This window comes from Pezoporus occidentalis, unplaced genomic scaffold (genome assembly GCF_034315485.1).
Source record: "Pezoporus occidentalis ecotype Australia unplaced genomic scaffold, CSIRO_AGI_Poc_V1 ctg110, whole genome shotgun sequence".
NCBI lineage: Eukaryota > Metazoa > Chordata > Aves > Psittaciformes > Psittacidae > Pezoporus > Pezoporus occidentalis.
Window position 1 is genome coordinate 473,064 of NW_026912887.1, and position 13,176 is coordinate 486,239.

Consider the following 13,176-nt stretch of genomic DNA (forward strand, 5'->3'; position numbering starts at 1 on the left):
CTAGCATCAACTGCAGGTTAAAAGTAATGCCTCACTGTGCTACAGTAAGCCCCCTCCAAGAGAAACAACTGAAAATCAAAGACACCAAGAAAGAAAACTGTTTTATAACTCTACAGCTGGTTCCCTGTGAGCTGCATTCCCTGTTCCGAAGTAAATTGATTTTAACTCTCAAACAGACCTTGTTCTATAAAGTTTACTTTAAAAACATTGCCAGATTTTCTGAAGTGTCTGAATTCGTGGTGTGGATGCCACTGAAAGTGTGATTTTTGGTACTGCAGCTGCTCAGGACACTGCTGCAAGCAGTTCCTCTGTTACTTATCGAATCTGTGGTCAGACCAGAGGAGGTTACTGACATACCCTCGCTAGTATGGCTCTGCTGTAGTTTAAGACAGACTTAATCCAGGGTAGCCTGTAGCCATCATGTTGATCTTCTGGTATTAGCTTGCTACATATCCATCAAATGCAACAGTGATTATTTTGCAAGCACTTTGCAAGGACAAATCTTTCCTGAAGGAAAGGCAGGGGAGACACAATGGAAGGGATCTCTGCCAAGTTCAAGAGCATAGCTCACTGGCTAACAGAGAACAACATGAAGCCTTTTCTAGCTTTAAAGGGGTAATACCATGACCTTTACAATTCAGGTAGCTGCCAGATTTGTAAGAGATTCTGTCACTGAATGTGAAAAGCATACATAGTCGGAGACTTTAGCAATGTTTCCTATATTTCATGTCAACGTCTGTGCTTCATTTGTCTAAAATCCATTTACCTATTTCCCACGACCGTGTTCTTGCTTGAATCAACACGCCACATGGATGATAACGTATCTTTTGAATCCATGTAAAGCTCAGCAAGCGTGTAGTTTTGCAAACAACGATGCAAATGATCAGCATTACCCTTCTGAGCAAAAGTGATTAGCACAGACTGAAATGTTTGCCTAATACTCCTAGAGCTCTGATCCTGCAAACACTCAACACAGTTAAAGTTACTCAAATGAAGTATCAGGAGTTAAAAGGACTACTCACATGTACTACAGGGATGTGTTTTTAGCAGGAACTGTGTTTAATGAGGACAGCAGAAAGCATCACACTATCATTTTAACCAGTTTTGTTTGCCCAGTTCCACTTCTAAGCAAAACCAACACATAAAGCCAAGTGCTTTGCAGATTTCTGAGTGCTGATGCAGTACGCCTTCTCTCATCAAAATATCACTATTGGATGTAGAAAATCTTGTCATATGCAACTAGATCTCTGGCTCTGCCAATCATATGAAGGAAATGCAACCCATATTTCAGCAGCAAATGAATCAGTAGATTCAAACTCTCAAGAGCAGAAGCTTGGCAATTAACTGGAATATTAAAGATCAGTTAATCTTAAACATAGCATTTTTGGTAGCTCTTAGGTAAACTTGTCTAGTGCTTAGCTGGATTCATGTTGCTTTCATCAAACAGAGCTTTCAGAACATAAGCCAGTGGATCAGATGTGCCTTTGAAATCTGAAGAATGAGACAAGTTTTCAGATTTTATAAAACAAAATATGATATACTAGGAAAACGATTAGATTACCTATCCCTGAGGGATTTGTATGATAGATTGTCATTTCATTTCAAGCTTCTTAGGAAGAAGATCAGTCCAAGGGTTTGTGGCACAACTGAAACACCATGATGAAATTACTGCTCTCTCCTGCTTCATGTAACAGTCAGCCCTTCTGCCTCATCTTTTTCACATCAAACCTATCTTCAAATGGTATATGAGCAAGAGATCTTTTGATTGGAAAAGCTGATACTGCATCTTTATCAGAAACAAGCACCATGAATGCAAGCCTTCAAAAGCCAAAGCGACCAAGAACAGTAATGGCAAATCCTGGAGTGATGATTAGGGAGAGATTCGACACTGTGCTGCTGACTGAGTGGTGATCCCAACCCACCACAGAAAAGCAGTTAAGTCAGTTTTAACAGAGTAATAAAACTCACACTGTGACGGTAGAAGGGGTCAACTTTTGTAGGGTATTTGTCAAACTGCAAAGGGATCAAAGCACAAACTAGTTACTTTATATTTTCTTGCTTTAGCTCTGTTGGTAAGATAAAAGACTACTTCTCTATTTGGCAACCAACAGAGGTAAAAATATGCAGAAAATTAAGTTTCCAATGAAACTGTTGGGGATTTTTCTTTCTTCAAAGTAAACCAAGGTCTTTATGAGACAGGGAGAAGGAGGCACCAGAGTGCACCACTCTAACCACTGGCAAGCCCCAAGCATGAGCACTGCTTCAGCCCCTGTGCTGCCCCCTGAACCTACCGTAAGGAAGGGACAGCCAGCCCTTCTCCTGCCCAAGCACACCTGGGCAGCAGCGTCCTCCTGCCCCAACAACCTGGCAAATCTGAAACGTTTGTAATAAAGAATAGAGTTGTGCTCTACTTATCCTCACATTTCTGCCTGGGGTACGCACCATGGGCGGTGCTGGCGTCGGCATGATGGCAGTGGGTGGGATGGCGTGCGGGAAAGGCGTGAAGGTGTGCTGGTGTGTGTGTTGGTGTGTGTGCTGGTGCTGGTGCTGGTGTTGGTGGAACTCGGTCCTCAGGTAGGGTGGTGGGCCCAGCGAGGCCCCACGGTCTGCGCTCTGCGAGGCCAGAAAGCGCGTGTTTAGTTCCTGACGGAGGAGATCTTGTTCTGGAATACAAACAGTAAAACTCAGTTTTACTCAGGGACTCTCACAGACCTTGTACCACTTACTGTTTGCTGGCTGCACTAGCAATGCTGTGTGTAAAGCTTCCTGGTGGTAAACTATGTCACTGCACAGGGGGAAAAAAGCTCCTTCGGATCCTCCCCAAAGGCCTGAGAGGCAAAAGAATGCCTCCATCTCCCTTCTCTCACCAAGTCTGTCTTCACTACAGCATTCCTCTAAGCATTAACCTAAGGGTTCTCCCTAAATACGGGCATAGTCCTAAAATAGGTGAGGAGCTTGAGTGAGTAAACATCAAGTGATTACTGCTAATGTGAGTAATGCTCCATCTTCTTCCCTTAGCTCCCTTTCAGTGACCTGGGAGGAGCAGACATGTTACATCTCCCACAATCAAATACAGAAGAGCACAATTTTCTCCACTGATAAAAATCTCTACATCTCACCCCCAAATTCTGCACATACATGAGCTTAGGATCACTGTGTGCACAGCCACAGGAGACCTTCCCTCTAGGCAGGGAAGGAATGCTAACTACAGACCACAACCGCAGTGAAGAAGTTCGCTAAGGGAGTCACAGATCCTCTGTGGGCACATTATGAACTCTAGTGTGTTCTTACCATGGGAAGAAAGAAAACACACATGGAAAAACCACAGCCCTCCAAAAATATTAATTCCCAGGGTAGAAGAAATGTCTTGGGGTATGTGTAGGTGTTCTTTAGCTTTGATATCTCTCCAAATCATTCAGCAATGGGTACAGCCTCCACCCAATCAACTGCCCTCATCAAATGGCCCGAACTGACTTATTCTGACTAAACCCAGAGAACTGGTTTCCCACTCACATCATGATCTGCCCGTCTCTCACCTGAGTAAGTGCTCCCAGCAGGGTGTCCTGGAACCTGCAGCGTCCCCGATGTCAGTGGTGGTGGAGGAGGCAGGGCCGTAGGAGGGGCAAACATATTGGGGTGATGTGGGTGCGCGGGGGGCTGCAGGGCGGGTGTGAAGGTGTGCAGGGGGCTGTGGCTGGGCAGAGACAGGGGGAATGGTGATGCTGAGGGGTGGTGGGAGATGTGAGGAGGAGGGGCCTGAGTCTTGGCAGGAGTGCTGCTTCTGCTGCTGCTGTTAATGAGAGGAAAAGCAATTAAGCATTGCATGGAAGAGAGAAAAGCTCCAAACATACACATTACAACCCCGCCAGGCTATGCCCAGCTCATGTTAACACATTACTAGTGTCAGTTACATATTACAAATTCAAGTTGCTTTTCTACTTTTCTAGCAATACCACTGAGATACTCCTTTCTCTAACCATCTGCTTTTACTTCCTATGGTCTCTCCACACCGAAACCTGAGACACACTCTCCCCCACTGTAAGAGGTTGATATTCTGTCCTCCACCAACACAGGAATGACACACAAAGGAGTAATCATCCCTCTGCATTCATTACTTAATTATCAGGTCCTTTCTACATGACTGCTTCTGATTCATGTTTTCAGGCAAATGAAGCTCAAAATCAGTGATCACTGCATTAATAAAGGTTTAATTTTTTTTTCCCTATGACTTAGTAAGATGAAAGGCTGCAGAAAATGTGAAACAAAGCTGAGAAGGCAAACGGATACAAGCTTCTTGTGCAGTTATGCCTCTCTACCTCCACAATAGACAGAGATAAGACGAGTCAGCAAAGTATTTGTGATTACACTGGTTGCAATTCTTCAGGTTTCACATCCTACTAATGAGTATTTAAAATATATTCACCTAGTGCCTAATTCTACTTGTGATTATTTCAAGTAACAACATGCTGCTATTGCAGTGATTTTGAAAGACAAGCAATACCAACTTGGTTAAAAATAAATCAAAGTCTTAAACACCTCCCAGTCTTCAGTGAAACCATGAAACAACCATAATGCTGGTTCACCAGGTCTTGGAAATGCACCAGCTGCCTGTTGGATCTGGGGAAAGACAACCTTGTGCTGGCAGCATTAACTTAGAGTAAGGGAGAGTTCAGGTCCCTTCTCACACACCTCACGGGCTCCTATGAACATGTGGCTTAGTCTCTCTGGTCAACTCTGTCACCTCCCCAATAAAAGCTGAGGTTTATCTCACTGTGGCCATGTGAAGAGAAAAATACTGGAGACTGCAAAGTGTCAGCAGTGAGGAAAAAATTCAGCTTTAAAGCCACTGGGGTGAGATGGTCTGTGGCAGGCTGTCACCAGGCAAACAGCAGCTGTGCCATACTTCTCACTCCAGGGTATGTCTGTAGTTGGAGAAATGGAAGTCTTCAAGGCCAATCTGGAGGGGTCTTTGAGCAACCTGGCCTAGTGGAAGGTGTCCCTGCCCATGGCAGGGTGTTGGAACTGAATGATCTTGAGGTCCTTTCCAACCCAAGCCATTGTATGATTCTGTGATCACCACCAAGCAGCAAACCAGCATGGGCATCAGTGTGCTCGCAGTTCTGTTCACCTACCTTAAGCTGTTGAGGCTTAAACTGCTGCTGTTATAGGCAGAGAGTGGCTGTGAGAGGCTCTGTGAGGCCGGATGTGGCTGCACCGGGGGCAGGTTGGGGTGCGCTGGCTGCACCGGTGACTGCGGCCGCGGCGGGTGCTGTGCTGGCGGCTGCGGCACTGGTGGGCGTGTGGCTTCCTCCGGCACTGGCTGCGGCACCGGCACTGGCGGGGCAGGAGCCTCTGGCCGTGGGGCCAGCGCGGGGCTGGGGCACGGTGCCTCGGGCTGCGGCTCCAACTGTGGCTGGGCCAGAGGCTGGCTCACCTGAGGACAAGGGTCTTTAGGCACCACAGGCTCAAGTATTGGGTCTTTGCTGCTGTCCTGGCTCTTCTCTTGGCTCCTTTCTAATCCTGATATTTTCGGGACAGCTGGGGCCCTAGCACCAGGGTCGTCATTTTCAGCTAGTGCACTGACTCCTAACTCTTTATCTGCAACAACAGAAGAGAGAGAAAACAGTCACATGAGCAACAAAATGGGCAAAACCGAATTAAGTGGTGTGCCAGAGGTGCACTCTGGGCAGCTCCATGTTGTTTTCATCAAGGACTGTACCAACGTGAAAACAAATCAAATCCAAACACACTTCCAGCAGCATCCCTAACCCTCAAGTCCTTCTCCTAATACTTCTATTTTAACATGAGGAAGTTTCTGGCTGTCTTCATTAACGTATTAAGAAGCAAGCACAGTGCAGTGGTTCAAACTCTTGAGGCAGAACCTCCCCCAAATCCCCACCTCTGCCTGCAGGAAAATACCAGAAAGGTTGTGCTTTGCTTTGGTCTGTCTCCGTGGCACAATACACACCAGGTCCTCCCCACTTGCCTCCTGGGTCTGCTCTCCTATGGATCCATTTCCCAACTTTCCTCTACAACCATGCAAGAGCTTCATAGATTTTAAAGAAAAATTATATTTGCACAATAATTGCATGATTCCATGTTCCAAGGCCATGAACAATGATGATGAATTCCCATAGGTAATATCATAGCATAGGTAATATCATCTGTATGTGTATTTGGCAAAATCAGTCCCTAAATGATCACATAACCACCACTGAAATGATCTCTTGAACCATGGAAGCACAAAGCACTGCAAGGCAAGGGGCAGAGCTCCACATGAAGCCAGGATTCACGCGTTTTCCACTTGGAGAGCTGCTCATCTTCTAGGAGCATCCCTTTATCCCTATCTACTATGATACATTCACTCCATTGCCTGGGCTGCCAAATGAACAGAAGAAAAAAGTCACTTCTAGAGTGCACAGTCTGTACCAGGCACAGAGGCTTCTCCATGAATTTGGATCAGAAGACTATGGGGGCAAAGTGGGACACCAGAGGAATAAAAAGAATTACTCTGCTGTACACCCAAGGTCTATCTCATTGCAATTAAATTGCAGGTTCTAAATAAAGGAAACTCCATTTGCATTAATTCTTTGGATCAATCCCATCTGAGCAAGCATTACTGAAAGTTCACCAGTGTGATCACCACATGTGTTAAGGCAGGTCCCCAAGGAGGAAGGCAATGAGCAGCAGTTTGTTCAGGAATAGGTGGATCTGTGTCCCTACACCTTAAAGATATAAAAGTTATGATATTCCTATTTCTTGTCTGTCAGGCATCGTAATGAGGCTTTGAGGGCTCAGCCTTGTCATCAGAAATCCCCACAAGATGAACACAGTAGATGGGCTGAACAGCCCACAGAGGTGATACTACGGGGACCACCCTGCACTCTGTGCATTCATTACAGCTTTTCATTTGATGTTTTTCATGTCTCTCATGTGTGTAACATTTATTCTGCATATGTCTCTGTGGGGAGTTTGCTCCTCACACCATTGCTCCTCCTCCCCTGGAGGAAAGGGCTATGAATCCCAGTGTCTCCTGGGTGTTCTTTGCTGCTGCTGCATACATCTTCATTGCATCTCCCCTTAAGTACTGTCCCTGTTAGTCCACAGCTTAGAAAATGCTGTGTTTAGTAGATAATGTTATTCCAAATGTCAAAAATGGAACGTGTGCAGCCTCTCCCTCTCTCTATCTGCACCTATGCTATACCCCAAACAGTGCCAGATGTCCAGAAGTCTCTAACCCCAGAAAGCCTGGTACATGCATCCCCACATGGCTGATAATTATGATACATGAATCAGAAAGAGTCCTTCATCCCACAGTATCTATTTAGGGAGGCGAAATCCCACATCAGTGATGAACAGTACCAATTACATGTTTCATAAGGAGGGCTCAACAACTTCATCAACGCTACTTCAAGGTCATACATACAAGATTACTCCTCTCCTACCAGTATGTCTTCGCACATTGCATCTCTGAATGTTGACTGACAAGCTCAGTGTTAAAACTAAGGGACAAAAAAACCTTTCACGTCACTATGACACAGAGAACCCAGTTACACAGCTTTTCAAGCTTGGCGATCCATCATGGGAATTCACCTCCAGCCTCCAGCTGAAGAAGCAAGCAAGCAACTTTATTTGATGGCAGTCTCCATACTCTATTTTGGATCAAGTGCAATGACTGCATCAGAACTCCAAAGACCAGTAACTGTGATGTAACTTTGTGCTGACAGAGGCTTCCCTTTATCCACTGGGTTGATACTGCACTCAGCAGCCATCAGTCTTTTTACTGAAAAAGGAATAAAGCCATAATCTGATGCCAAGGACTGAGGAGAAACTTGGGGAGTGGCTTTGGGCAAGGGCCTGTAGGGACAGGACAAGGGGAACGGCTTTAACCTGCCAGAGGGGAGACTGAGATGAGCTCTCAGGCAGAAGTTCTTCCCTGTGAGGGTGCTGAGGCTCTGGCACAGGGTGCCCAGAGAAGCTGTGGCTGCCCCATCCCTGGCAGTGTTCAAGGCCAGGTTGGACACAGGGGCTTGGAGCAACCTGCTCTAGTGGAAGGTGTCTGGGCCTGTGGCAACGGTTGGAAGTGGATGAGCTTTAAGGTCCCTTCCAACCCAAACCAGTCTGGGATTCCATGGAAGCTTGTCTCATACCGACAGGACTTGCAACTTCCATTATCCTCCTTTCCTGTCTTTGCCCCTTGATCTGTCTTAACCCCCAAATTTCTCTATTTTTCACTGAACAAACACTGCCTGGGGATCTCTCAAGATGCAGGACTCCCAGACACCTCCATGTAACCCAAGTGCAGACTCATTACAGGAGTCTTCAATATTTTGCAGCATTATCTTTGGGATAATGCTATGTAATTTAAAAACAGCATTGATTTTAATACTGTAGCCAGTTTAACTCTTCTCTTAACAATATTATCTCTGCCCAACTAAAATTTTCTGCAAACTTCTTAATGCAAGATAAAAAATTAGAGCTTTCAAAAAAATATAACCCCTGTTTTCCCCATTTTTAACATGGTTAGTGGGCAGTTGGTGCCAACTGTCACAACCAATACAACCTGCCCTTACTTCTCTGAAGTCAATGGAATGCAGAAAGCCCCCGCTGAGCACCAGCCCTGGGAGATACACTTCAACCAGCATTTTACAAGGCTTGAAATAATTAATCAGATTTAAGACCCGATTGTACATTTCATATTGATTAGACATTGGTCAATGGAACTTTGGGATAAATAAAGGCAGATGACAGAAACCATTACTGCAGGGGATGGAGGAGGTTGTTGGGTTCACCAGCCAACACGTACCATAAAGGCCCCCAGAGCAATTCATCTGCTGGATATACGTAATTTGCTGAAACAATTTTCCAGCCAGCTTTCATCCCAATTTTCAAGGACATCACCAAAGTATCTGATTATGCAAATCAAAACCACGCATTCCCAAGCATGGCCACTGTCATCTGCTGAGACCAATTATTCCACAGTAAGCAGGTATTAGTACAACTGACTTGCAAGACTTGTGACACACTTTGTACTTCCTCATAAAACAGAGAAGAAAGTCAGGGCAAAAGATTTTGCTCCCTCCTGTTAATAATGTTTATCTTCTGCCTTCAAATGGATTTAATTGGCAACAAGAAAGTTGCAGATCAATGAGAAGAAGCACTTAGTGGCATTGCATAAGATGCTGAAAAGTCTTCAGGCACTGAGCTGCTTCTGGCCTTGATTTGAGGATGCAGAGTCCTCCAGTATTTCACATGAAACAATTAATTTCATCCAGCTGTTAAACAGAACACGCCACAAATGTGACTCCTGCATCCTGTACACTGTGAGTCTAACACTGAAAGCACTTTATGTTTGAGCTTTGTAATAAAGCACCTCTTTAGTTAGTAAAAAGGAATCGGATATACCTTCCTAGAGGAAAGTGAGCACAGAACATCCAAGATCGCCTTTCATAAATGACTGCATTTTACTTAATAGAGATGCATGCAACTGTAACATTCTTACAGATCCTAGGAGAAAGCAACACCATGATACCTCCATCCTGTTTCAATGCACACACTTACACAGCCAAAGGTTTATTTCCAGTAGGGAAGATCTCTTGGCTTCCTAACCTTTCCAGTTTGGATGCAATACATTACATCCTTAACCATACCATTAACTATTCAATAGCCAGCTACCAGCATTGGAGTGCTTATAAAAAATGGACTTTTCTCAAATGGGCTGGCAAACTTCCCACGTTATGAGACAAAGTCATTGGGGAATATTCTCTAATAAGAAAGGGTTTGAGCACAAGGAGTTTTAGCCTCCTGCTTCAATTTCATGTTCTAATTCAAGAAATACAGGTCTTGTAATCACAGTATCTGTAAAGCACACCTAGTGTCAAAGAAACATAGAGAAGGCCTTATTAAACCAGGCTGGAGGTCCCTGCTTCCCACCACCGACTGCAGCAAGCACAAAGGTTTTCCAAACCAGGTGTAGAATCCTTGCCAGCAAATGTAAAGCAGCCTGTCCAACCCACGGGATCTGATGGCAATCTCAAAGGCTGGCTTACACCAAAAGCCCGAGGTTTTCTTCCAAGGTTTTCTAGAACTGTGATAACAACCATGGGCTTGTTCTGCACATAAATCTCAGGTCCTTTCTGAGTACTCGCAAGTTCTTGCCCATAGCAGTAAATTTCTTAGCATGTCATAGGAAAATATTCCTCCCACAAGGTTTTCATTTCTCATCTTTTAACTGCACTTGGTTCTTGCAAGTCTGTGAGAAGATGACTTCTCTACAAACCGTCAGGATCACCTAGTCCTTTAGAAAATTAAACTGCTTCCCCTTCTATGTCCTTTATAATGTTTTCAACTCCTGACTTCCCACTCTTTCTTCCTATGAGAATTTTCCGACACGCCTGCTCACTTTTTATTTTTCCTGCTATCCTGTCACACCTCTTGGGCTTCTGCAATACTTTCAGAAGCCCTGACAATACTGCCCAGTCCTCAGAAGCTGAACCCCCATTAATATCAAAGCATTTCATCCTCACCACAGTATTCTTCACCCACAAGACAGGCAGTTGTCCCCAGCCTGCAGCTGCAGCTGTGAGTGAAGCTCTGTGTTAAACCACCTAGTAACACTCAGCTTCTTGCCTTGACTTGTCCCAGCTAATTCAGAGCCCCACAAGGTCTCTAGGCACCTGCATGGTTTGGTATAATGTGAATTGCTCTGAGTTTGCCTGACTCTCCATCCCTATTCTCTCAGCCTGGTGAGATTTCTCTGTGGTTTCTAACAGTTCTCGCCAGCTCCAGCTACCACAGGCACCCTTAGATCATGTATGACTGCTGCGTTTGGCCCTCCCAACTCTGGACAGAGGACTCAAGACTTCAGGGGCTCTTAATCCAACACCACATAGCAAACAGATCATGACAAAAGTAACACAACTCTTTAATCTCCTTTCTTCAGCTGCATTTTGCTGGTAGCAGTTACAGAATCATAGAATCCCAGCCTGAGTTGGGTTGAAAGGGACCTTAAAGCTCATCCAGTTCCAATCGCCTGCTGTGGGCAGGGACACCATCCATTAGACCACTTCGGTTTGGCTTCAGAAAAGCATCTTCCCCTCTCCTCTTCTGGCTGTGACCTGAACACCCTGTTACCCACCCAGTGGGCAGAGCAGAAGTGTGGTGGGAGCTGGATAACCTTAGCACAAGGTTAACTCCATTGCACGGTGAGGGAAGGAAAATATACCGAGTTTATCCATCCATTGTCCCCCCTCCCTGCTCTCCATTTGCCTTGGCCACAGAGCTGCAATATTCCCTCCAATGCTCATGACATCTGCTCATTCTGCTCTATGTGACAGCATTACCTGAATGAGCTTGAACAAAACCAGCTTTCAAAAGCAGCTTGAAAAGTATCACCCTATGAACACTAATCGAATTTAGCCTGACAGCTCAGCTTAATACATGAAGGACAAAAAAGATCTGTGTGATATGTTTATACAGCAAAGTAACACATTTATTCCCCTCGAGAAGTGTCATACCCGTAACTCACCAGACACATACCACTGCTTCCATTGTGAGTTTGCTCTTTAGAGCCAAGAATTTCCTCTTCTGTTTTTAAAGGCATGATGTCAATATAAGCAGAGAGCTTAAACCTCCACTGCCTCTGTGCTAACACTGAGATGAAGCGCAGCACGACCATGACAATACCCACTTTAAATTACAACTATTTTAAGCCATTAGTGTCCCTAGGAAAACTTTGTGAGCAAACAAATCACAACTCCACCAACCAGTGTTGCTTCACAGTATTCTTATGCTTGGCACTATTTGCTCGTGTTTCCAATGCTCCAGAGTAAAAGACGGATATTATCCAACTGTCTGCTCTAACATAGCATCACTTAAAAAGAATTCTTTTGGTCTGGGTCATATCAGTAAACGCAAAAATGAAATTTCAAAGTTCCTGGTCAACAAAGGGTCTTACTGAATCTGTCTGTTCTATTTAATCTATTAAATTATACACGTCCAGTAATGCCCATCTCTTTTTAAATTGTCTGAATTCCTTGTATGGGTCTCACATATTCCATGAATTTATTTTTAAAGGAGGGGGGGAATGGCTGAATTACTGACTAGTTTTAAATACAGAGCTGTACCAGAACTGAAGATCTACCACTCTGTTTTGTGTTTGATTGCTTTGACAACACCACAGTTACTAGAAGCTTTTCTCTGCACGCAAAGCATGATTCTGCATACCAAATCCTCCTGTGCGAGACAGAGGTAGAGGACTTAAAAGACTTTATAGAAATTAAAAATAGAAAAGAGCATGAACTTGAGAAAAAGGCATGACAACGCCTCTTTAGCATGTGTCAGTTTTGTTCTTACATCATTCTATAGCATTTTATAAACAGGAATGTGATATTCCACTAGAGCCCGTATGATAATTCAGAAATTGAAAAGCCTCTTGCTTTTTCTTATAGCCACTCAAAAAGGAGTATCACCAGGAGTATCCTGAATAATGCACTGTAGGCCTTTTCTTGTCCAAAGACCTGCTGATGTCTTCTCTACCTCAGTTAGAGACCCTATGGAATTAATCTCAAAGGTTTGCTTTGCCCTGACATCTCCTTTTCTTGACCATGGCTCTCCCAGCCTGCTCTTCACATCCACTGAACATTGACTACTTTGTCCCAGTTACCTGAACTAAGTGGGCCCCAGTTTGACTGCAGCATGAAGCCAACTTGTGAACTACCTGTTCACTACTGAAGCACACTGTGTCTTCGAGAAAGCTCTGACTGAAGTTTTTCTTCCCAGAGATGTGGATCATCTCTACACTGTCCATGCAGATCACTAAAAAGACACTCAACTGGTGTGAAAAGTCCTTCACATGTCAGAAATACAGTGCTCGCCTTCACTAAATGCTCACTGATTGACCTGTCCCTAATGAAACCAGCGGAACAGCATGCTGGTGCTGTGTTCTTTATGACAGAGCAACTGGATGAGAAGCATCCACAAGAACACATCCTAAAACACACCACCATGAACAAGCATTGGGCTTTCAGCAGACATGAGCACCCCCAACTCAATGTTAGCTCAGATGTGGATTAAATTCTAACTAAATATCCTTGGTCCCAAAATAAATGGTGAGCAGTGAAAACCAGATTAAAGCCAAATCTGCCACATACACAGAATCATAGAATAGTTTGGGTT

General features: G+C 44.5%; 1 protein-coding gene across 9 annotated transcripts in view; it reads right to left on the bottom strand.

Moving 5' to 3' along the window:
- Positions 1 to 13,176, bottom strand: part of AUTS2 (activator of transcription and developmental regulator AUTS2) — a 733,730-nt gene that overhangs the window by 20,777 nt on the left and 699,777 nt on the right. For 5 of the 9 annotated variants that reach the window (XM_062631889.1, XM_062631940.1, XM_062631936.1 and 2 more), the window contains 4 exons: positions 5,133 to 5,598; positions 3,537 to 3,790; positions 2,422 to 2,663; positions 1,969 to 2,013 (listed from right to left, as the gene is read on the bottom strand). In XM_062631889.1, the coding sequence (XP_062487873.1) occupies positions 1,969 to 2,013; positions 2,422 to 2,663; positions 3,537 to 3,790; positions 5,133 to 5,598 (1,007 nt within the window). The remainder of the gene's footprint in view (positions 1 to 1,968; positions 2,014 to 2,421; positions 2,664 to 3,536; positions 3,791 to 5,132; positions 5,599 to 13,176) is intronic. The other 4 variants (XM_062631898.1, XM_062631907.1, XM_062631917.1 and 1 more) reach the window with 4 other exon arrangements.